General features: G+C 45.3%; 1 protein-coding gene across 4 annotated transcripts in view; it reads right to left on the reverse strand.

Moving 5' to 3' along the window:
- The window catches only part of CEP290 (centrosomal protein 290), a 3,224,991-nt gene that overhangs the window by 2,646,560 nt on the left and 552,843 nt on the right, over positions 1-25,588 (reverse strand). For all 4 annotated transcript variants that reach the window (XM_069629332.1, XM_069629331.1, XM_069629333.1 and 1 more), the window contains one exon: positions 7,581-7,665. In XM_069629332.1, coding sequence (XP_069485433.1) covers positions 7,581-7,665 — 85 coding nt within the window. The remainder of the gene's footprint in view (positions 1-7,580; positions 7,666-25,588) is intronic.

The raw sequence follows: 25,588 nt of genomic DNA on the forward strand, positions 1-25,588 counted from the left end.
TGAAGTGGGGGGGGCAGGATATCCATTGGGATATGTATAATGCTGTTTTCTGGATATCTGATACATTGGTGTCCATTTTATTCTGTCACAGCTGTACATGTTAAATACAATTTAGCGGTGCTTAAGTGGCGTTTTCGGTGTGGAGTGCTGCTTAGCTGGAGAAAAATCGCTGTGATCCCTGGTGTTCTGCTGGCTCCTTAAGATGCGTGGAGGAGCTGCTGCCGGGCCGAGAGACGCACGCCGCTTAAAAGCACCTACTTCCGCGGAAGCGGTGCATAAGTGGTGTTTGCGGTGTGAGCTGGTGCCTTACCCACTCCGCAAACCACCTTCTTCTACAGTCTGCGACTCAACTCGAAAAAGAGTAGCTGCACGACTATGAAAAAGCCAGCTGGGGAACAGCCGGAAGCCGGGGGAGAGCTGTCGGGGACCAGGACCAGACTGCAGGTGAGACAGGGCTTTAACTCGCTTCCGATCCAATGTCCCTGTCCTAAATGCAAATTACAATTTGAGACAGTCTCGTCTGCCTTTTAGTGCATGAGAGCAGGGGGGCTTGTCAACTGAACGAAAATCACCCACTGCGTATTTGAACTGCAAGCCAAGAAGTGACAGCAAGTTAAGGAGAATAAATGACTTACCTTCCCGTGACAATATAACAATGACTTTGAGGAGTATTGCAAATGCTCCCAGAAAGCAGTCCTCGATCCAACAAGTGGAAAACTCAAGGGTGGGGAACCTTGAACTCTCCGATAAAAGTCCACAATCTAAACAACTAGAGGAAGGGAGTATCCAAAGGGGTGGAGGGAACGAGAAATGTACTGATGATCAATACCCTCCCGTTCTACCCGTGGGTCTTAACTCTTCAGTTGTCTTGACATACCCTGCCCGCACTAACGAGTTACTGACCGTAGAATGTGAAGAAGGGGAAACTAACACCAATGCTACCCCTCCACAGTAATGGCTTAACATGAACCATCCGAGTGGTAGCCTGAAGCCCAACAGAGAACTGAGGCAGAGGGAAATGGAGTGAATGCGGGCGACACTGTTAGATCCCGATATAGAGTCAATACAAGGCGATTATCCTACCGCCCCCCCCCCCGGTTATTGCAGGAACATATTATACAAACACCTGTGAGGCAAGTCATACCGGAGGGGAGTGGAAAGGGTGGAAAAGCTGTTAATCCCCTGACATTGGGAATTACAGAAGATAGTCCCAATTTAGCCAAACAGGCACAGTCTCCAACCCAGACTAACTCCGGTGACATCAAAGGATAAAATCTCAATAGACACTATTCAAAGGATTCAAGACCTAACGACGCAACAGAAGGAGTTAAATCTGAGGGAAGATGGCCCTCAAATATTTTACTCCAACATTAAAGGTACAAAAAACGATGAAGATATGGTGGATGACATCAGTGATCCAGGCTGCTTAGCCTGGGAGGACGTCAGTGATTGGGAAACCTTTGAGGCAGTATTCCCAAAGATCGACGAGAATGAGGAACCAGGTAAAGAAAACGTACCGCCGGGAAATCCAGAATTTAGGAACATGATGATAATGCGGTTACTGGAGATATTGGGGTAAAAGGAATACGTTTAGGGACACTACCAGTACGAAGTCCCAATAAACAACCGAGAAAAGAGCCTACCTGGAAGATGGCGGCCAAAGATGAAAATAGGGAGAACCCGGTACGTGAAAGATGTTTGGCTATTAATAAAAACAAGAAACCCCTAAGTGAGATGGCGTACATATCTCTAGACACGATCCGTGGAACCCCAAAAAAAGATCTAAGCAATTCCATGTTGGCTGACAAACTTATGCATGACATTTCAGCCCTTACAGGGACAATTGCTATGGGTAATGCTCTTGTAACCAGGACTAATGTCTGGCAGAGAGTCTCCCAGGAACCCCCTTGTTATTTGCATATTTCAAGTAACTTTGGGTCTCACCCTAATTTACTAGGGGAATCCAGACGTGGACACCTTGTTAGGGAGAATTCTCATTCCATGGCTAATTTCCCTTACCTATAGAGTCCCCCAGCAGCTTTGCTGGATTTGAAGGTTTTGTTTTTTTCTCCTGCTAAGAGTGTGACTCTTTTTCCCACTCTTAGGCATATTTGCTGTGTGTGTTCTAGGCTATTTTTTTGTGTTTAATGTCTATGGGGTTTATCTCATCCTCATAGGAACCATCTTTATCCACATGTGTTACACAGCACCCTCTGTGCAGTGTCACAGGGGTGTCGTAGCGACCCCAAAACATAGACTCCAAACCATGGGACTGACTACTGTCTCCCAGGGCCTGTAAAGTCCCCATTGACTTTACTAGTTACTCTTTTTGAACAAAACCAGTACAACCCATCTTACTATGGAGGTACTGGAAAGGGTTAATAGTTTGTCCCTTATGTTCATTTTCGAGAGGGTACTGTACAGTACCTCTCTCGAAAGTTTCTGGCTGGTGGCAGTGGTTACTACCAAAAATACTCGACCGCGCTTATTTTCCTATGGGATTTTCCCATTGTTCGAGGCTACCACATTTACTGACAGCCTCTAACATACCGCCGGTTTATTTTTATATTACCTTTACTCCAGTAGGTTTTATTTGCCAGAACTTTTATATAAATTCTTTCTCGTGTCTTTCTCCAAGATCCTAACCCAGGTCGGGGATCCTTTGTACGTCCTTTTGGCGGGCTTCTGCAAAGAAGACCTCCTTTCGGCGCCACAGTCTGGGGTGGACCCACTGTGTGGGAGGGGGAGTAGGACCCCTGGACAGGGTTGCCTCAGCAACCCATGTCGCACTCTGCCCTGATAGGCTGGGGGGTCTCCCGCCAGGATGACCACTCCACTATGTGAGTGACAGCTAGGCTGTATGAATGGGGATCTTTTTGCATAAAATCAGGGTCCTGAGGCTGGAAGAGCAAGATGTCGCCACTGGAACTAAGAAGCCAAAGAGGAGAGAAGCCAAAGACATCTGCATCAACTGAACCACCGGTGAAGCCCTGCTGCAGCGCCTCATCACTTTTCTCCACACGACGAGAGAATGTACAGATCTTAAAAATTAAAAAATGTCTGGAATACTCCTAATCAACATATACTGTAGCGAAAACAAGTGCCCCACTGAAAAATACATAATTGACATGAAGGAAATCTACAAGTCTATGTTAGACAAAAATCAACTCATAATTTTATGTGGGGACCTCAACATCAAATTGATAAGTAAAGGAGGCAAGCCAAAAATGGATGCTCAGCTGAAAGGGAAAGAGAGGCGATGGAAAAATGAAATGGAAATACGAGCCATGAAAATGCTAAATGGCTCGACTAAGGGGGATTTACATGGTGGTTTAGTGGTACAACTAGTGCATGTTTGGACTACTGCTTTGTGGCAGGAAACACCTTGAAATGGATCAAATCTTTTGAAGTTAAGAAACAACTAGCCAGCAACCATGACCCACTAGAAATTGGAATGGATAATAAGAAAGGTGGAAAGGATGAAAATAGCCTCAACTGAAGTAACGTGGGGACGAAATACATAAAGAATAAACCATCAGGCCCTTACAAAATTAGTAGGACAATATGAAAATCACGTTGTGGAAAATCCAGACGGAGTCGAATATAGATGGCTATTGAAAGAATTTGAAATTCAAAATTATCCAAGTAAGAATACAATGGTGATAAGGAAACACGCCTATGATGAAAACCTGGTTGCAAAAAGGAAAAATATAGAGCTTTCCTCTGGAATAAGGTCGCATAATATTCAACCCAGCGTTCCTCTGAGACTTGACTGGTTGCGACTGTCCCAAAGGCAGCTTGCATTGCACGTGCGGACAGCTGCCAACATTTTTTCTGCATCACACTGTGCTCTTTTTGCCCTGGTGGATCTTAGCCAGTTCTTATATTTGTTTACAACTTCTTATAAGCTCCTCTTTATTGGGACAATCAGTCTTTCGTAGTCATAATAGTTTAGCCCATCCCATTGGCAAGAAATTGAAAAGCAGGTGTGAGAATTGCCATCAGAAATAAACAGAAAAACCCTACCCCGGATAAATAATACAAAATGCAGTAATGGGGAATTTAAGATGAAAATGGCGCCTCAGGGGTCATGCAAAGATCGGGCAAGAAGTGAAGTAAAGCAGAACCTTGAGGACTTCAGAACATTAGAAGAGAGAAGGAAAGGTGAAAAGGATCTTGTAAAAAAGCGAATGTAAAAGAAGAAAAAGGACTGAGGTGGAAAAAAGGTAAACAAGTAATAAGCCTACATCAAATAAGAAGCAACTCTAATGTGAGAAAGAGGTAAAAGGGTTTGAAAAAGGACTCAAATTGAAGCTAGAGAAAACACTGAAACACTCAAACAAAGGTCCTATTAAACCGAGAAAAAGTGATGGCTCTTTTCAGGTAGATCCCTGCTCTGCGTTTCATTTCATCAGATGAAATCTCAATTGTGGAATTTGTCAATGAAAAGAGGCTCAATTTGGTAATTGTACACTTGAAATCGCAAATGATTAAAGAATCTCTCATGGAAACGGGTGACAAACTTGCCTCTTTGGGTTATGAGATGAGTGAAGTCGAAGGCCATGACAGGAAGCCCAAAAAGGCCCTGAACACCCCAAAGGAAAGAGAAAAGGAAAGATAACAAAAAATGGTTCACTGTGTAGAAAGTCAACAGACAAGAAATGTGACAACAGGGCTAGTCCTCTGACCGAAACAGGGAAAAAAAGCTATATAAAGGGAAGGGAATCCCTACAAAAAAAGAAGACAAACAAGACCCCATGAAGGGTAAAGATGAGGGCATAAATGGTTTAGTATCACCAAAGGATCTATCAAAAAGGCTTAGATTTACCATCGACAATTCCAGACAGCAACCGAAATCATTAAAACCCATGATCCAAAAGGTAGAAGATTAGTCGTGGATGGCTGGTGTGCTGACAACGAAAACAAAAACAATAGAATGACAAGGGTGATAACTCAAAGAGTGCTATGTGCCTCATGGAACACTCTGTGATTTAAGCGTCTGTACACAAGAGAGGATAACTTCCTAGGGCAATATACGTGGCTTAGGGAGAAACCGATATGTGATGGATGGATATGTGATGGATATGAAGTCAATGCGAATCCAGCAAGAAAAGCAGAGAAGGGGGGCCATTTGTGGGAGTCTTAACTATGATAAAAATTAACAGTTACTGAAGCATCACATTCCAAATCCTTTTGTACAGATCTTAAAAATTAAAAAAATGTCTGGAATACTCCTAATCAACATATACTGGAGCGAAAACAAGTGCCCCACTGAAAAATACATAATTGACATGAAGGAAATCGACAAGTCTATGTTAGACAAAAATCAACTCATAATTTGATGTGGGGACCTCAACATCAAATTGATAAGTAAAGGAGGCAAGCCAAAAATGGATGCTCAGCTGAAAGGGAATGAGAGGCGATGGAAAAATGAAATGGAAATACGAGCCATGAAAGCACTAGTAAAATATCAAGAAAAGAGGGAAAATCTGAATGCATGGTCGATAGAATTCGATCGTGCAGAAATATCACGGATGATTAAAAAAACGTAGTTCAATGGCAGCAGGGCCCGATGGCATCTCGAATTATATGCTTAAGCAAAACAAACAATGGACAGATTTAATATACCTGCTATTTAGGCAAATAAGAAAAAACAGGACCATACCATCTTCCTGGAAGGACGCCAGAGTAGTGCCGATCTTTAAAAAAGGGGATTGTGGTGAGCCTTTAAACTACAGGCCAATACCCTTGCTTGACTCTATTGGAAAACTTTTTGCATCAATCCTTCTACGAGACCTAAAATGTTGGGCCAGAAAGGCGGACAATTTAGGCAAACGGCCTTTATAAGTGGAGTGGGCACATCACTGAACCTGTTTATTTTGAATTTGTCAAACCAACAAGCCCTGGCAACCAAGGGAAACATCTATTTTGGTTAAATAGATTTAGAACAAGCGTTCGATGGGATTAGCCGCAAACTATTGTGGGCCAAGTTAAAAAAAAATGGAAATGCCCAGATGACCTCTTAGAAGCCATACAAGCCCTCTACACGGACACAACCATACAAGTCCAATTATCAAGAGATGGTTCCATAACAAGGAAGATCTGTACCTTTAAGGGGATTAAACGGGGATGTGCTCTGGCACCCTTCTTATTTGCCCTTTATTTGGCAGACATGATGGAGTCACAGAGGAACATCAGGGCTTTTTCCACCGAAGATGGAAGGGGTCACACCGTGGATCCTATATGCGGATGATCTGGTGTTCATTGACCTGACTGCAATAGGACCCCCAAGGCGAATTGACTCATTTAAAAACTATCTAGACGGGAATGATATGAAGATAAACACAAAGAAATCAATGGTTTTGATAATGAAATCAGCATGTGGCAACCAGAAAAAGAATAAAGCCTTTAAATGGATCATTGAAAACCAACAATTGGAAGGGGTTGAGTCAATACTGTATCTTGGAATTCGGATCAATAAAAATATTAACGAATTTGGCCAATATCTATTGATCAAGGATAAATTACTGAAACTAACATATCAAGGGAGAGCTATTCATGGTCGATACAGGACCTTCTCCTTGACTCCAATGCTCACCTTTTACAAACAAAAGGTGGTAGCAGTCTTAACGTATGGAGCAGAGGCACTCCTAAACCTCTCTTGGGAAATATGCGAGGCTTTCTTTTGGTGAAAGATCCTTAGGCTGCCAAACTCCCTATCAGTTAACACAATAAGACACAAATTAAGACTTCAATCGTTGGCTTCAATAGTCATGTGGAAAACTCTCTCTCTGTTCCGGAAATGTGTCTTAGACTTGCCACCTGCACCTTTTGAGATCTTAATGAACTCTGAGAGATTTTTATCCTTTGTCGTCAAAGTGGAAAACAAGTTGCAAAGAATACCTCGAGACTTACAAAATTGAGATTGAAACATTAAAAGGAAATCCTAATAAGGTTAAGAAGATCCTGCAAGAAAAAGACTGGGGAGAAACCTTAGAGTTGAAAAGTAAGACTAAACTCTGTACTATTATCATATGGGAACGGAAAAATCTAAATGAATTACCAGTATACCTAAGGGAATTCCTGTTGCCTCACTATAGAGACTTATTGATGCGATGTAGATTGAACACTTTACCTTTGAGAGAAGTGCAGCTAATCAGAAAACAGATTAAACCACAGGACGCAATTTGTCGCTTCTGTAAAGACCAGGAATCATTTGTAACAATCAGACATTTGATGTTGAATTGCCCCTCCCTAAGGGAGCAAAGAGAAAAGGCCATTGGGGACTATATCCAGCAATGTGTCCCCGCCCGGGAAGAAAAATACTGGGAGAGGCTACTCACTGTTGATAAAATTGGTCGAACAATTGACGCTTTCAAATATGTAGAGTCACTGTTGAAGGACATAAAGGTTTGAGGACTGATCAGGTGAATATACTAAAGGACTTTAAATAAGGAAATACCTTCTCCTTGGTTATATTTTAAAGGTTGAAAATGTGATTAACCAATAAAACATTAAAAAAGAAAATATAATTTAAATAAAGCAAAAGATTACAAAATACATAATGGATATCAACATACCTTTTGATTTAAACTCTGCTATGGAGATTCGGTTTCGCTCTAGCTCTCGTTCTTTTTCATTTAGTTCTTTTGAATAATATTCAGTCTAAGTGGACAAAAACAGTGAAATAAGAACAAAATGAACTTCTCAGTCAAAACATTATGCTTTACAATGTGTCAATTTCAACAAGGAAATGTATAACGCTTACATAATGGGAAACATATAGGATACATGTAAGCCCTTGGTCTTTCAATAAAGGGAAAGATTTCAAAAATAAATTCAAAGTCTATTGAACATTAAAAAGAATGTTAAGGGGAGCATGGCCTAGCGTGCCATCAGATATGATGGCTCCATGAGTGGCTCTTGCAAAATGTAGAGGCTGTGGTCGATTTTACCCAATATAAATCCCCAAGAGGAAGACTGACTGCTTCCTGTATCAGGGGGAACTGAGAAACTGTGGTGTAGTGAACCAATGCCAGAAACGAGATATTAGAGGAAAACCAATTTGCAAGGATTGCACCAAAACGGCAGCCATGAGAAGAAACCAGGAGGCGTAGGAGCCACCATAAGGACAAATGCCCTAATTTGTCCAGAACCTCGGACATAAACAGCACCAAGCGCCTTAGGACCAAGTAGCAAGATTTATTCGGGGTCGACTCTGGAGCTCTTTATGCCTAGCGGTGCAGAGGGACCTTCCCGTTCAGGAGAATAGCGACAACCGACCGTATGAGAGTGTACAATTGGCAAGCCGAATCATGAACCTCCTACACATGGGGCTTCACGGGTAACAGCAGAGAATTGAGGCAATGTGTGCGTGGAACTAAACTCCCACCACTTACAATCCTGGATCAGATCTAGTCTGGTATAAAAGACCAGACAATTAATTGGCTCAGTGAGTCTCCAGGGCTGAGAGCTCAGTTAAGAACATGACACTGCCCAATTGCAGGCCATTTCATCCTGGGGGATAAGGAACCATAATTAAAATAGAAGCAGCATAGTTTATTTATCGAGAGCAAAAGCGGTGAACGTCGCATCAATGGTTCTCTTCAGTAAGAGACTGGGAGTTTGTCTCAATATACTGAGGGGACTGGCGAAACACAGGATACTCAGAAAAAGGGTATGGAGAGGTCTACCAATTGACTTCTTGGAGCATGGCCCGGAGCTCCCTGCAAGTTAAAGAAGGGGTCTCAGGAGGGTTTATAACTGCAATCGGATCCATAATCTACCCATCGGTTGAGAAGGGGCATGAAGTGAATCCTCAATCTCAGTTTGTTAAGTGAACAGGCAGAGGCCGCAGCTACAGGTAAAAGGGTGTGAATCAACACTCAAATGTAGTTGTTAGGGCAATGTGGCAGAATATTCGACTCTGTAGTGGAATGAAATATTGGAACTTACTAGCAAGTTGTCAAACACCAAAGGCTGGAAAGCATACAGATATTGCTGCAATGCTCAAACCGTAAGATACATCGGAGAAACCTGAAAAGGTAGTGGCAATAGTCCATGCGGAAGACGCGTCTCCCAAGGATCCAGAGCAGCCGGCGACCAATCAGATCTCCAAAACCTGTTAAATTAGATAAAGTAATTTCAAAACAGCATTTTGGAATATCGCACAAAATAACCTCCTTAGACAAAAAAGTTGACAAAGCTGAAAGACCGCTGGGGCAGGTGGAGGAAACATTCTGAGAAAATGTTTATAAGAACGGTGAATGGGCGCCCAATATTGAAGTACTAGAAGCACAATATGAAACATTAGAAACCAAAATGGAAAATGCAGAGAACTGCTCTGGATGGAATAATGTGCGTATATGTGGCATCCGTACCAGCTTCTCAGAAGAAGATCTCTCAGAATTTGTGAAATCTGTTTCAACAAGTACTCAAATTACCAGATGACGTCACTATAGAACTTGACAGAACGCATTGAACGTGCCTGAGAATTCAATTTAGACAAAAAGAACGTCCCAACGTGCTTATCTAAATACACTTTTATACTATATAGGAGGAAATAATTAATTTCTCAGAGTTCATGTTCTGACATGCCAAAATATTGCTGTATCAGGACCTCGTTTCATCCACCGCAGCGAAAAAGAGCTGTGTGAAACCTAGGACAAAATAGTTACGAGAGAAACATATCCCATACAGGTGGTGATTCCCAACTGCCTTGATGTTTACTATTAAAGGAAGCGATGGATAATAAAAACAATGAAGCAAGGGAAACAGCTTTTAACAGCCGAAGGTGATGGAAATACTGCACATAATGCAGGTGAGGAGATGGCAGGATCCTCGACAAGAAGAACATCATCTCTTACAAACAATTGGATCCAGGTTGGGAACTCCAGAAAGGTAAGAGGCCCATCGACGAAAGAAGAGAAGAGATGAACTCTGGGATAAGAGATGTGAATGTACATTAACAATTCTCTATAGTTCCTCCCCATCACAAATGCATCAGATTTTACTACTGATAAACTACCTTGGTTCCTTCGAAGTCTGGAACCCCTGATAACTAAGGTTCTCCATTTGTTTACGTTGACTATTTTAGTTTACTATGATGTTCCGAACAGGTGGGGGATAGGGTGGGCAATGGGGGAGTTAGATATTACCAAAACACCTACTGTGGTAAAGAATCTCCAAATATGGAACATTATAATTAATGACGAAATGCATAATGCCTTTATTGGTCGAAGGACAATAAAAAGATATGACAACACGGCCCAGCGATGCACAGAATTAAACTATTCGAACAAATACATGGAATGTTCAGGGACTGAATTCCCCTATGAAGCAAAAATCAATATTACAGAAATTATGGGACTGATCAGCTTCATTGTGTTTTTTTTTACAAGAAACACAGCTACTACAGATACAAAGGTTCTCCCACAAAAGATTTCCGCATCAATACTTGGCCTCCAGGGCGGTGGGGAGGGAAGAGGTGTGGCAATTTTAATTGCCAAAGATCTGCCCTTCAATAAAGTCAAAATATTACGAGATCCGCAGGGGAGACGCATCTGCATGAAGGGATACCTTTTCGGTCATCAGGTCACACTGATCTTTTTATACAAAGAAAGTGGATGTAATGCTTTTAAAATAAAATGTACTGCTATTTGAAATGCATTCTGGGTGTAGTGGACATTTTGCTTACGCCTCAGTGAAAGCTTCAGTTTTAAATGTGAGCTCAGAATACTGTCTGCATTCACTAGAAAAACATCCTGTTATTTCTCTATGCCACTTTGCCGTGTTCAAGGACTGTTTTGAGTTACTGCCTGAAAATGTTGCAGAAGCTGGAAGTTGTCCCATGACACGCGAAGTGTGTACCTCTTCAGATGACCATGGGTTGTTCGGCTGACAATCTCTGGAAATAGGCAACAGGTGAACTGTGAGTCATGATTTTCTGGAAAATTCCATTCCGCATTTGTGTAATGTTTAAATTGGAGAGCACCGGATTAAGCTGTCAGAGAAAACCTACTAGGCTGGGGAAAGGTGGGCACATCTTTTCCAGGCCACTTTGTGAAGAGTCCCTGTGCCAACCTGGTCTGGAAGCTGTCCAGTGAAGTTCTTTTGGCGGGAAGTGGCTTGCAACTGTATCAGTAAAGTATACCATTTAAATTCCTTTCATTTTTTGTTGTATTATTCATTAATAAACTGCCTTAACAAGCCAGGTTTACCTTTCAGCTGAGTGTCTGTGTAAATTTGTGTGTTTCAAGTGTACAAATGCTTTTTATTATTTAGTGTATTGGGGAGAAAACTAAGTAATATATCCTACACTTACATGAAATAGCCAAACAAATTGGCATTGTTAGGGACAATTCTCTGTAAAGGCTAATTTCCCAAACCTAGTGAGTGCCACAGCAGCTTTGCTGGATTATTGGGGTTTATTTTTTCTCCTGCTAAGAGTGAGACTCTTTTGCTCCCACTCTTAGACATGATTTGAGGTGTTCCTTTGAATTTGTGTGTTTTATGGGCTATGGGGTCCTTTACTCCATAGGGCTTCATGTGTTTTGATATGTGGGTTACACAGCACCCTCCGTGCAGTAACCCAGGGGTGTCGTAGCAACCCCCAAACATAGACTCCATACCCTGGGACTGACTACTGTCTCCCAGGGCATGTAAAGTCACCATTGGCTTTACTAGTCTCAAATTGCGAACAGAAACAGTACAAACCATCATATTGTGGACATACTGGTCGGGGAAATTCGGTTGCCCCGGGGTCTGTTGTTCGCGGGGGCACTGTCTAGTACCCCCTGACCGAGTTTTGGCTGGTGGCAGTGGATACTACATTTATATTCGACCGCAAATATATTCCTATGGGATTTTCCCATTGTTCGAGGCTACCACTTTTTTTAAATAGCCTCGAACATACCGCCGGTTTATTAAATTAATATAAATTCACCGGTTGTTTTTTTTTCCCGAAACCTGGTTCCAAAATGGCGTTTGTGTTCGCTTCTGTGACTCCAACCCAAGTCGAGCCCTTTGTTCCACTTTTTGGCGGGCTTCTCCACAGAAGCCTCCAAAAGTGGTGCCACTCTGTCTGGGTACCACAGGGGGTGTGGGAGGGGGTTTAGGCACCCTGGACTGAGTTGCCTCGGCAACTCAAGTCGCACTCTTGTGTGATTGGCCCAAGTGGTGAGCCGCCCGGCTCACCACTTAGCATGTTTGAGTGACAGCTAGGCTGAATGAATGGGGGTTTTCTGCATAAAAGCAGGGCTTTGGGGACTGGAACTCCAGAAGTCGCCACAGGACCTAAAGAATCCGAGGAGGGAGAAGCCGAGCCGACCTGCAACGACAACACCACCGGTGGAGCCCTGCTGAACCGTCTCACCACTTTTCCCAACGACAGAGGAGATCTCCAGCCCGGAGAGTCTTCTTCCTTTGACTGGTGGGGATAACCAGTTTGCCCGTCTTTTCACCTTACTGGACCATCTCGTGGCCGCCTTGCCCGTACCAAGCACCCCAGCAACCGGAATACCACGGTTTACCACTAGCGCGAAGAAAAGGGTGGTACCTTGTAACCCGGAAACTCTGCGGCTGGTTTCTTCCCTGGCAGGGCAACAACCTTCAGCTTTCCTCCACGTCGAGACCTCCTCTTCCTCTGGACGAAACACCGACTTGCACCCGCTGCCAGGAACAACTGCCCCCGCTGGAGCGTTCTTTCCATTTTCAGGTACTGTGTCCCGCCTGGCTTCCCTTTTGCTACAGATCGTTCAGGGTGACAGTAAATCCTCGACTTTCTAACCTGGGTTAGCCTGGAGCCTGTTAACTAACTTTTCCTGACTTGATCTCAATCTTTGGTGAACTATTTACAAAGACCCTTTGGGCATAACCCCACTGTGTGATCCTGGACACATTTTGCTTGCTCTCTCCAAGAGTGGGTCTGGCATTTGAACTTCCTTGCTCTCCAGTAGACTTTGCCTAACTTGCCTCACTGTGGTTCTTTGAAAAGTATTGTGATTTGTGTGCTTTCATAACTCTGCCTTTTTCCCTCCCTTTTTAAATAACTTATTAGAGTGCCATCTTATGTTGGGCGCTCACCTCTGTCTGAAAATAAGTGGTGTTTCTCACTAAGACTTGTCTAATAAGTAATTAGGGTTTTATATATATATATAATAGTGACTGTGTGTTGAATTTACTTACCTCTTTTTGTGCTAGTGTAATTTACAAGTGTGTCTTTAAATAAATAATTATATACTTTTACACCAAAGCTCTGGTCAGTGTTTGCTTGTGCTACTGTATCTCTGTTCCTATTGTGTATACTTTATATACTGCCTAACTCTTCTTGAGAGAAGTCTGACTGCTCAGCCACAGCTACCAGGTAAATCTGGGTGGTACAGACTGCTACCAATTGGGTTTACTGCCAACCGCCTGTAGTCTTAAATCTTTTGCAGTGTTCCCTAAGGGAACTGCACAGGTTTCTGCCTAACAGGCATCACGAACATCTTGGCTGCCTTGTGCTTTTAAATTCCAGGCAGCCAGCAATCTGTGCTCGTACCTTGAAACGCACGATTAATGCTGCATTTGTTTTGTGTTTTTTTTTAAAATGTGCCTTCTTTGAAGTGAAAGCTTTGCTGTGTTGAACGCGCTTTGTGTGCAATTGTTTTGAGTTACTTCATTTGGACTGCAGTGAATTGTTAATTGTACGTAGATCTTTGCAAATTGCTGTATATATGCATTCCTTATTTAAAAAGTGATATAAGATTTCTTCCGCTGGCAGAAAGTCTTCTGATGTGTTAATTCCTGGTTGGACTGCAGCTCCAAATTATTTATTAGCTAAAGAATGTGCGTGCGCTTCTGGTTTGAATGAGCTGTGGGATGAATCATTGCACAGTGTAGAGCCTGCTGACGGTTTCTTCTTTACAAAAGATCCCCATGACATTTGGTGCTCGAGTCACACAGATAGTCCTCAAGTGAAGGCAGAATCTACACCAAAACAGAATGGGAAGACTGTTACTGGTAACCCAGTGACTAGACGTAGGGCAGGTCTGCACCCACACAATCCATTTGGATTTGTGGTGGATTTAACCACACTGGAAGATTACACACAGCAGGAGGTGGGTGAGATTATTACTCGACTTAGGCAGAAGGCAGGTGAGCCTTTGCTTACTTAGATGGTACGTATGTATGATGGCGGAGCTGGCGGTTAGTGAATTCCACCGACTCCCCACACTTCCAACCTCTGTCCACTGATACTAAAAGCCAGGGGTTATTGCTGGCTGGGCCTCCACCCGATGTGAATGGGCAGGCCCTGGAGCGGTCTTTATTGCACCTAGCAGCTCAAGGGTGCAACAGGAAGTACCCTATTACAACGGATTGGCCCACTGAAGAGAAAAAGTGGTATAATTTAAAGGAGGCAGTTCAAAAGATCAGAGAACATGCTATGAAGGAAGATGTTCAAGTAGACGAGGCAATGCATGTGGGGGTAGTGCCATTGTCGGTGTCAACCAGAAATATGGTTATCAGAACTGCCCCACCTGCATATAAAAGGGTCATTGTGACTTTCCTAGTGGGCATGACTGGGCAAGCAACTAATGTAGTAGCGGATGCTGTATGGCAATGGTCAGATCTGGGTGAATAAGACAAGTATGGACAAACCTAGAGAGAGAGATGGGCGCAGTGAGAGGAGAACAGATGGCAGTAGACAAGACAGCAGAGATTCCCGGGTGTCAAGGAAGGACATGTTTTTGGCATTGTTGAAAGAGGGTTTGTCATGGGAAGAAGTTTATGGTATTGAAACCAGGGAGATGTATGAATTGTACAAAAAGAAAGGGCTTGCTGGGAAAGAGCGCTATAAACAAGTAAAGAGACAGGTGGTGTCCAAGCAGAAAAGGGACACTTCACCTTCAGCGCCTCCTGAGGAGGAGCAGGAAAAAGGGTCCATGGGGATCCCTTCCCGGTACCAACCAACATATGCTAAATTGAGAAAAAAAAGTGAGTACAATGTTGGAGGCTGAATCTGGGGGCTGAGTCTGGGTACACATTTTAAAGTTGAATAGGATTAAAGCCAAGTCCCAGCAGTGTCAGCTTGTGTAAAAGTTGACAGACAACCTCATGTTAATGTGAAGATAGTTTGGAAGCCTGTGAACACACAAGAGGTCCAAACTTTGATTGATACCGGGGTGGAGGCTTCATTGATTCATGGAAATCCTTCAAGATGTTTAGGTCGACACTTTACCATTACAGGACTGGGTGGAAAGAGGCACCCCCAGTACAGACAGGAGTGAAAATGAAGATCGTCAATTTGAAATAAGTATTGATTGTGCCAATACCTGAAGACATCATTGGGTTTGACATTTTGGAAGGGTTGACTCTGTGACTAGGAGGCACAACCTATCAAATTGGAGGGAATGCATTGATTTGCACACCAGTTATTGTAGGCAAATTGAAGATGCCTCCGGTGCAGGTGCCACTGGCCACGAAGCGTGTGTCAATTGTGAAAAACCAGAGGGCGTTTCACAGCCTAGTCCCCGGGGATACCGTACTCAAGTGGCAAGGAAGGGCCATCGCTTTTGGATCTCGACCCTGGGGGTGGGCTAGGGAGGATAACCTGGGTAGAAGGTCCTCAGGGTTTGGGGGTGTAGCGCCCAATGGTGAGACATGGCATCCCCCTTTTTCCCTAACCCATCAAACCCCTATCCCTGCTCATTTTATGGGAAAGTACAACTCCCATAATTGCTCCCCATTTCACATTGACAACACTACTGAACCAAGATGAGGAATGAGGCCAGGAGAATTACCTCTACTGACTTGCAATGGCTCTGTCCCGCTAATGATATCAAGCAGAGTCAGACACATAATACAAATTACATACACCTGCCACTTTTTAACACTGTCAGGATAAAAGGTGGCATGCACAGGCACACACTGAGCGAGGCTGGTTGCGAGAAGAACGAGAGAGAGCAAGGCGAGAATTCCATTCTTTTGAGAAGCTGTAAACATTCCACACCCGACAACAAGCGAGTGGAAAAGAGAAACCATCAAGGTGCTTCCAGGCAGCCCGCTACCCTCCCCGGTAAACGATGGAGTTGGGGAAGAGAAAAGGTGGTGGAGAGCAAAGGTGGTGTTGGTAACGGCCTTGACTGCTGCGGGAAAAAGCACTGAAGATAGAAGCCCAATTAACACGACCAGTGAGTAATCAAAGGCAAACAAAAGCCTGGTTTGTGTTAAATGCAAAAGAGAAAGATGTAACAAGAGTTGAAGGTTGCACATGTGCCGATCAAACGTGTAATGAAGAGAACAATGACTGAATTCTGAGAAAAAGTATACAAAGTAACAGAGTGGTCCTGCGAAGCGGAATGGCACATTCGAAAGTCTCTGTGAAATGTTCTGAGTAATGGAAAGCAGGAAACGAAGGCAAGAAAGTAACTGTGATCCCGAACAAGCATTGATTGAGTGAAAAGCAATGTATATTAACTTTGAAAATTGCCAAGTGGGCCACAATAAAGAGGACATGAATTTTGAAAAATGTCAAGAGGGCAAAAGTAAAACTACAAGTACCAAGGAGCATTGGTGTTGTGAAGATTGTTGATTGTCAAATTGTTTAATAGGAGGTTGAAATGATCATGCAGAGGGCTATGTAAACTCCTTGCAGTTTCGATAGTTGTTAAGATGGATTTCTGAACACTGTCCTGGAGGGGCAGAGGTTCAGAAGGCCAGCCTAGTTTCTTGGAACAGGGTAACCTCTGGACAAGCCAGACCAATCAAGGTAGTGATCGCGGCGGTCAAGACTAGGTCTCAAGAGGGGTGAGGGTGACTGAAAACCCGAAATGAGCACACAGAGCAAGGACACTTAAAAATTACTCCAAGAAGGTGTTACATTAAAAATAGACACATTTATTACAAGGCCTTTGTAACATACACCGTAGCAAGAAATCACAATAAAACTTAAGTAAACCAACACATCCCAATCCAATACAATATATATATAATTACCAACGAGTCTAACGAGTTAGAAGCACGAAATGTGCAGACCACCTAGATGGGTAGGAAAACAGGCAGTGCGAATAATAGTTAGACCCAGTCCGCCTTCAGAGGCACCTAACTAAGAGGAAGTCCGAGCCCTATGAAGAGTGGAGCCTTGTGCTCAAAAGTACCTGCACACGCTGGTGCCAACGGGCAAAGGGGAGTCTCTTCGAGAGAATAAGGCAGTTCAGTTCAGTGAACAAATTAAGATGAACAGAGCTCCTTGACTCCAGCGCAGCATCCACTGTGGGCAGAAGCAGGGCGCGAGTACGGAAAAGGTGTGTTGTTTGACACAGTGGGGAAAAGCTACGGACTACTGCAGGAGGGCGACCAGTTCCTAGCGATGCTACTCACCGGTCTCCGATGCAGGCAGACCCAGGCTTCTCCGCGTCAGTTTCAGTGCTGGCAGGTTCAGATACGCGCAGGGGACGTCTCGGTGTCGTGTAGATTCCGTGGCAGCATACGTTAGATTTGAGGATGTCCCAAACGCAGTAAACCCGCACAGATTGTCACCACAGCAGGGCAACGGAGCGGCCGTGTGTATTTCATCCCAATGTACACTTCTCACTTCAGACCTGGGAATGCCAAGTGTACGAATCGTGTGAGAGTGGCAAGGACTCGTAATACAACACAACCTGACGGCAGTTACAGAGCAAGACTCCTGGGTAGGCTGGTCAGTCCACTGGATGGCCCAGAGACACTTCCGAAGCCTTACGTGCAGGAGATGGTGAAGATGCAGAGAATAGTTGTTCCCACTATTCCAAGGGGTCGAAGTACCAGTACAGGCCTTCTCGTTCGATCAGAGGTAGAAAGGGTTTCACAAAGCGACAGCAGTGGAGAGGAGCAGTCCTTCAGCGGGTCACCAGCGATTCCTCGGTTCAGCCTCGTAGTTGCAGGCTACTTGGCTCCTGTGTTCCTTCGTTCGCGAGAACTCAGATCGACCAGGTAGTGGTGTTTCCAGCCTCCTTTTATCCACGGTTCCCTTCGCGCCAAAATGGAGGGGACCCAATAGGAGATCTGCTCACAAAACACTCACACCATACGTGGACCTACCACGGACCACGGTGGTCCCAGGCATTCAGGACACACTAGACTCTCTGGCACCCAGGATGTGTATTGGGACCAGACATCCCAGCCCACATCCACGAGGCATACACAAGGCCTGTAGAAGCCCGCGAAAGCATCTGTGTTTCGCAGAAAAGTACATGCCCAAATAAGGAAGGCCCTGGGTCGGCTCGACCTGGGGAAGGTGAAGGGAGCAAGACGGTCAGCGGGTAGGACAAAGAGCCTCGTGGTCCGGCCATTTTGGAAGCCAGGCCACCATTTTGGGCTAAGCGTGAGAAACACGCTTAAATGCCAAAAGGAGCTCAAAAACACAAAGAAACGATCGCTGCCACCAGTCCCGTCTGTGATTCACTTGCACCGTTCATTAACAATCCAGCAAGTGTGTCTAGGGCCAGTAGAAGACTAGAGACCCAAGAGAGCAGTAACTTAGCTTACTGTGCCCTCTTGTGTCATGTTGTGCGAAAGCTGCAACATGATAAAGAACTATGGAAAACAACAGTTCCAAGAACTGACTGTCTTAAGGGCATGTCAGTTTCCCCGTAAGAATGGAGCGAAAGCCCAGAGAAGTGCGGCAGAAGTCTGCACTTCTCTGGCAAAGTCTAGATCACGGTGAAAACAGCAGCAAAAAGTTTAGGGGTTGCCACATGGAAGGAAAATTACCCAGAATTAAGAAATCTTTCCTAACAATAGTCTTCAAGAGTAAAAAGAGAGAAGGATAGAACATGGGAAAGGGGACCCCCACAAAGAAAAAGACAGACTCGAGCCCAGCAGAGGGAAGCCTGTGTTGAATAGTGGCAAAGTGAAAGCCAAGAGCAGAACTGTGTATTTTTGGTAAGGCAGACGACGCCAGCAGAATTGATTAGACTGTCAAAAACTTGAAGCCCAAACCTGAACTGTTGAATTGTACCAGCAAGCCAGAGTGTGCAAGACTGAAAAAACGGTGCCATCCATCTATCCTTTTTAAGAAACTCTCGAGGGGGCGTGGCCAGCAGACATGCTCTAAAGACAGAAACATGGTGAGGTCCTGTCCGCGATCCTACGAAGGGTTGCATTGTGCCTTCAAAACAACAAAGACCACAACAAAAACTATATTCAAGGGAAGGGGAACCTTTTTCCCCACGTTTGACCCCATTCCTGGGAGAAATCGGAGCCAACAACTGAAAAAACAAAGCGGAAGAACGCCCCTGCGGCTCCCAAGATGGCGGTGCCCGCTGCAGACTCAGACGCCGCGGTGACCCAGCGCTCGTGAGCAGCAGGCTCACGGAAAGACCTGGAGGAACTGCCCTACGCAACATCTCTAATAAGCGGGACACCGATCTAGTCCCGACACCACAAAGGCCAGCAACGGCGCTCCACGGCCGCGCAGCACCGAGACCTACAGGCTGGGAGCCGCCCGAAGCCGACAAGGAGGCGTGATCTCCGGAGTCGGGGGCAAGACAATAAGAAAACTCGAGCCCCCGTTCACCACCTGAAGACAGATGCACAGGGGACCCTTTGCAACACCGGGAGGAAGCAGAACGGGGAAGAACCGACTACAGACGCCCGTGGAGGACTGTAAACTGAATGGAGCAGCTCCGTCCACACAACGGGACCCGAGACGGCAAGAGCAGGGAGGCAGCCACGAGGCGGAGGAAACGAGGCCTAGGGCTCGGACAGAGCAAGGAACAGTAAGTTAGAGAACCAGACCCCCTCGCCCCTACTAACACCCAGAACACAAACGGGCGGCAGGCCCAGAAGCACGCACGGCCGCCCAGCCAGAGTGAGGGGGGGGGGGGGGAGAGACCGGGCTAGCGGACCAGACCTAGGGGCAAGCAGCCCGGCACGGATGACCAGGTGGCCCCGCAGAAAAAACTAGAAGGGAAAGCAAGCACCAGGCCCACGCAGCGACGGGCGGGAGCACAGTGCAAAGCCGCACCCGAAGCCCACCTATCATCCGGACACACCAAATAGCGCACTGTGCACTCCCACACCACGCAAGGCAGAAAAAAGAACGACCCGGCGGGACCACGATGCGAACAACCACAACTCACCCCGCAACTCACCTGAGAGGGAGCACCGGCGAAATATATACGAGAGATTGCTGAGGACAACCACACCACGCTAACCAATAATCCGCAGCAACATGCACCACCGAAAGAGACCGGGAACTGACCTAAGTTCACTCCAATGAACCATAAACTTTGACAGAAACTTAACCATCACCAATAAGCTTTAACAGTGATTCGCCCAGGAAACAAACTGAGAAAGCGAGCAAAGGCACAGAGATCCTGGATAAGAGCCCCAAGACAGAGGCACACAATAACTGGGGCAAACACAGCAATCGCACGACCCACACAGGGACTACCAGAAACTCAACTTTATATGAAAACTACCAGCTCACGCATCCTTAACCTGGAAACCTGCCGACCCTACATATTGAAGTGACCACCATCACACAACAGGCACAATCGAGGCAGACAACAACCGAGAAAAGTAAATATATTAACCAGGACCACGCTCACGCCATCACGAGCAGAGACACAAACAGGTGAAACTAAGAAACGCCAACCTGAACTGGCACAGCCACATATCTAATAACCGAGAGGCTCAACTAAGGCATTGTACTCAGGGAAAGAAACTCCACCAAGAGCCACATAATCACTAACTGGGCAGAAGGAGTAGCACGCAAGACCTAAGAGAAGAGATGTCCCCCCAAAAACCAAAATGAAATCGGCAACAATGGACTCCTTCACGACAGTTAAACCCAAACAGTTGCCACAACAAGAAGCCACGGCCAACGAAGCACCACCAAATCCAGACGCGGAACCTAAGGACATGCAAGTTCTTCAGGCCATAGCAGCTCTCCGCACCTTCATCAACAACAAGATATAAGAGGTAAAGGCGGACATGCAGCTTATGCGTCAAGACGCCTGCAGCCTGACAGAAAGAGTGACCGCGAACGAAGCCACCCTGCAAGACAATGTCGAAAACACCTTAGACTTCAAAACAAGGGATCAAGACCTCGAGATGAAAGTGGCGAGGCTAGAAGCACGCTCCTAAGACGCCGAAGGACGCGCACAGTGGAATAACATCAGAATTTTAGGAGTCCCTGAAGATATGGAGGGCCCGGACCTGACAAAATTCATAGAAACAATGCTACAACAGGAAATAGGGGCAGAAAAACTCTCCCAGGGGTTCTCAGTAGAACAAGCCCACAGGTCCCTGCAAAAACACCCTCCACCAGTCTCACACCCACGCCCAATAATAGCCAAAATTCTAAATGTTCGCAGTAGAGAGACAATACCGCGATACTCGAGAGAAGGCGGAGAGATTAGAAGACAGGACTCTACAATAGTCATGAACCCCGACTATACTCCTGCAGTACAACATGCTAGGAACTCATTCATACCAGTGAAAGCAAGATTATGGAAACTCAATCTTAAGTATATGCTGCTTTACCCATCTCGCCTCAAAGTACTCTACAAGTGAAAAGCAATCTTCTTAGAGACCCTAGCCGCGGCAAACATGTGGCTCGAACATAATAATCTTGCAGACGACAGGGAGAAACTAACAAAAGCGGACACAAGATAAGCAAATAACTAACACCACACAGAAAATGGCGGAAGGTTCCACACTGAAGCACAAAATTGACAATTAGACTGCAATTGGAGCTAGAGCATAAAGATAGCAACATCGGACAGGAGCACAAGGTACCACAAGCGGGCATGACAGCGACCCACCCCTCCAAGAAACGTGCAGGCCGAAAGCCTACACACCACCCGCACCGAAAAGCCTGGAGTGGCCTAGAAGGCTCAGGAAACCCCGAGCGCTGCAAGTTGGAAGCAACTGCTGGGGCAGTTCACAGTTGTACTGTTTGGTTTACTCATTCACTAGAATGAAAGTTACAAAAGTTGGTAAATCTCCAGATTACAATATAGTGGAAATGGGAGAAGGGGCGGGGGTCGAGAATCCACTAGCACAATATGGAATAAAGAAACCTTCCGCTGATCCCCTGCTCACCTCCAACTTCCGTCCTATCTCCCTTCTCTCATTCCTCTCTAAACTTCTTGAGCGCCTTGCCTACTCTCAGCTCTCAACCTTTGTCACTAACCTCTCTCTCCTTCCCCCTTCTCAATCTGGCTTTCGCCCCAAACACTCCCCTGAAACTGCCCGAACTTGCATCCTTAATTCCCTCCTCTCTGCCCATCATGTTAAGCAATCCTCTGTCCTTATTCTTCTTGATATCTCTGCTGCCTTCAACACTGTTGATCACCTCCTTCTTCTCAACACTCTCTCCTCCTTTGGTTTCAAAGGTTCTGTACTCAACTGGCTATCCTCTTACCTCTCCTCCCGCTCCTTTACTGTTTCCTGGGGAGGCCGCTCTTCGCCCACCCACCCTCCAGAATACGGAGTTCCCCAAGGCTCAGTGCTTGGTCCTTTCCTATTCTCTCTTTATGCCTCCCTTCTTGCCCCTTTTATCTCTTCATTTGTCATTTCTCACCATTTCTATGCCGATGACACGCAACTCTTTCTTTCCTTTTCTTCCTTCTCTCCTGATCTCCACCTCAAACTGTCCTCTTGTCTTACTGCTATTAAGAACTGGATGTCCTCTTGCTTTCTTTCCCTTAACTCAGACAAAATGGAAGTAGTTTTCTTCCCTTCCAACTCCCTTCCCCTCCCCGTCCTCCTTTCATCCATTTTCCTCCCTCTAATCTTACTTTCCCCCCCACGCCCGCAACTTAGGCTTTCACTTCGACTCTCATCTCACTTTTTCCCCCATCACATCTCCCTTACCTCTCGCGCCTGTCGCTTCCACCTCTACAATATTCGCAAAATTCGCTCCTCCCTTACATTCCATACTACTAAACTCTTAATCTCCTCCCTTTTCTCTCGTCTCTTCTACTGCTCCTCCTTACTTTTTGGTCTACCTGCATCACATCTTGCCCCCCTCAAATCTATCACTCTGCCATCCGTACACTCTGCCATCCGTACACTCTGTCTCCTCTCCCCTTGTGACTCCATCTCTGCTTCCCTATCCTCCATTGGCTGGCTCCCATTTCACTGAACTTAAATTTCATTTTCTCTGCTTAGTCTTGAAGTCTCTCCATGATCTTGCTCCCCGTATCTCTTCCCTTCTCTCTTTTTACGCTCCCCCTCGTTCCCTTCATTCCGCTGACCACTCCCTCCTCACTGTGCCTCCTCCTGGTTCCGTTCCTTCCAACTCCTGGCCCTCCTCCACTGGAACTCCTTACCTCTCACAATCCGCTCTATTCCCACCTTTTCCTCTTTCCGCAAGTCTCTTAAGTCTCTCCTTCTCCATTCCCTGCCATAATCGCTCTCCCACTTCTCTTCCTCCCACCCTTCCCTCTCCCCTCCTCATGCCTCTCCCTCCATTCCCCCTTCCCATTACCTCCCCTTCCTTTCCTCCTCCTCCCTCCCTCCCTCCCTCTCATAGATCTACTCCAATTCTCTCCACTTCCCTTCATCTAATTGCTCTACATACTGTTTTGTTGACTGATTCATGTTAGTAATGCTTCTATTTTTACTGTTATTATTACATTAATTGAATCCTGTTGTTATATGTGCAGCGCTTTGGTCTAAATCGCTATATAAGCCTAATAAAATACAAATGCAAATAAACTCAGAATACTCCAGATGAATGCATAAAAGCCTGGAATAAGCTAGCCAAGTTTGATTATGCCACTAAAACAAACAGAGCACACACACGGAGGCTGACAGACCAAGCAGGCTGCTAGCCTGGCTCTGCAAAAAAGAACACCCCAGGCACACAATCACCACAAAACAAGATAAGGAAGGTAACATGCACCAAACCCAGTAAAGCATAAACAACACCTTCAAACATTATTATGCACATTTGTACTCCCACAAGGACAGAGTCCCCCAAGATCAGATAATAGACACCCTAGAAGAGATAGGACTGCCCAAGCTGTCCCCCACACAATCTGAAACCCTAGACACAGACATCACAACAGATGACATAGCTGAAGCAATCAAACCCAAGGCCACGTGCAAGGCTCCTGGAAGTGAGGGGCTACCCTCGGAAATTTTACAAAACATACGGTCCCTTGCTGACACCCCTGCTACACAAGGTCTTCCAAGAAGCATATGAACGATGAGTCCTACCCGAAAGCATGAGGGAATCCCTCGTGATCCCAGTCCTCAAGCCAAATAAACCGGCAGACAAGTGCGACTCTTACCGCCCACTCGCCATGCTCAACTATGATGTAAAAATACTAACCACAATCCTGGCAAAGAGGCTGTCCAGACTAATAGGAGATATTGTACACATAGAACAGTGCGGGTTTGTGCCAGGCCGTAACACAACCATGAATTTACGCTGACTTCAACACATCATAAAACAAACTGACAAGCACTGAACCGTACGCTTTACTGTCGCTGGATGCCATTAAGGAATTTGATTCCATATATTGGGAATGGCTGGTGGCTGCCCTAAAGGGATTTGGACTTGGCCCGGGGTTCATTAGATGGATCAACATACTCTACACCAAGCCAAGAGCACGGGTGAAAACTGGGAGATATGTGTCAGAGGCATGGGACATATGCAGAGGCACTAGGCAAGGATGCCCATTATCCCCCATGCTTTACATACTCGGCCTAGAACCCATCGCCATTTATTTTAGGAAGCAATTTTTCGATGCCGGGATAAGGCTGGGAGGGATAGATCACATTATCTCACTCTATGCAGATGATGTTCTACTGTATGTCCAAGACCCACACCTTAAAATACCAACCATGCTAGAAGTTCTCGATAACTACTCTAAGGTCTCGGGTATACAGTTTAGCAAGGTAAAATCTTGTTCATTTTCACTGGCAGGACTAAAAGACAAACGCATAGAGGAACTCCCATCAGTAGGGATACAATGGCAGACCACATCATTCCGATACCTCAGAATCCAAATAATGCATACCCCTGAATTAATGCCTGAGGACAACACGAAAGCAGTGCTCTCTGCATTGCGCAGATCAATGACCTTTTGGGCAAAACTCCCCTTGTCAATGATGGGCAGAGCCTCAATAATCAAAATGATTGTCCTCCCCAGGTTCCTATATGGGTTCCAAAACGTACATTACTACATCAACAACCCATTTGTTCGCCCGCTTGAGACAATAATTCAGGAATTCCTCTGGGGGAAGGGCAGACACAAAATAGCACATTCCACACTAGTCCTAACATACATGCAGGGTGGAATTCAACTCCCGAACCTCAAAAAAATATTACCTGGCTGTCCAACTCCGCTTTGTGTCCAAATGGCTAGCAGATGACACCACATCTGAGACCCATCTACTGCAATCCATGATTTCTCTGATACAACTAAAGGAACTTATTTGGGCGCCACACCACCTACTAAGAAATGTAACCTTTATAGCCATCCTGGGAAGGAAAATATGGCACGGAGCGAAGTCGATAATTCACCTAAAGCACCCATACTCCCCAGAAATACCAATGATCTGGGACCTGTGCAAAACTGACACTGATCTGAAGCACCTTAGGCTC

Source organism: Ambystoma mexicanum, chromosome 12 (assembly GCF_040938575.1).
Source record: "Ambystoma mexicanum isolate Mex_15411 chromosome 12, UKY_AmexF1_1, whole genome shotgun sequence".
Lineage (NCBI taxonomy): Eukaryota > Metazoa > Chordata > Amphibia > Caudata > Ambystomatidae > Ambystoma > Ambystoma mexicanum.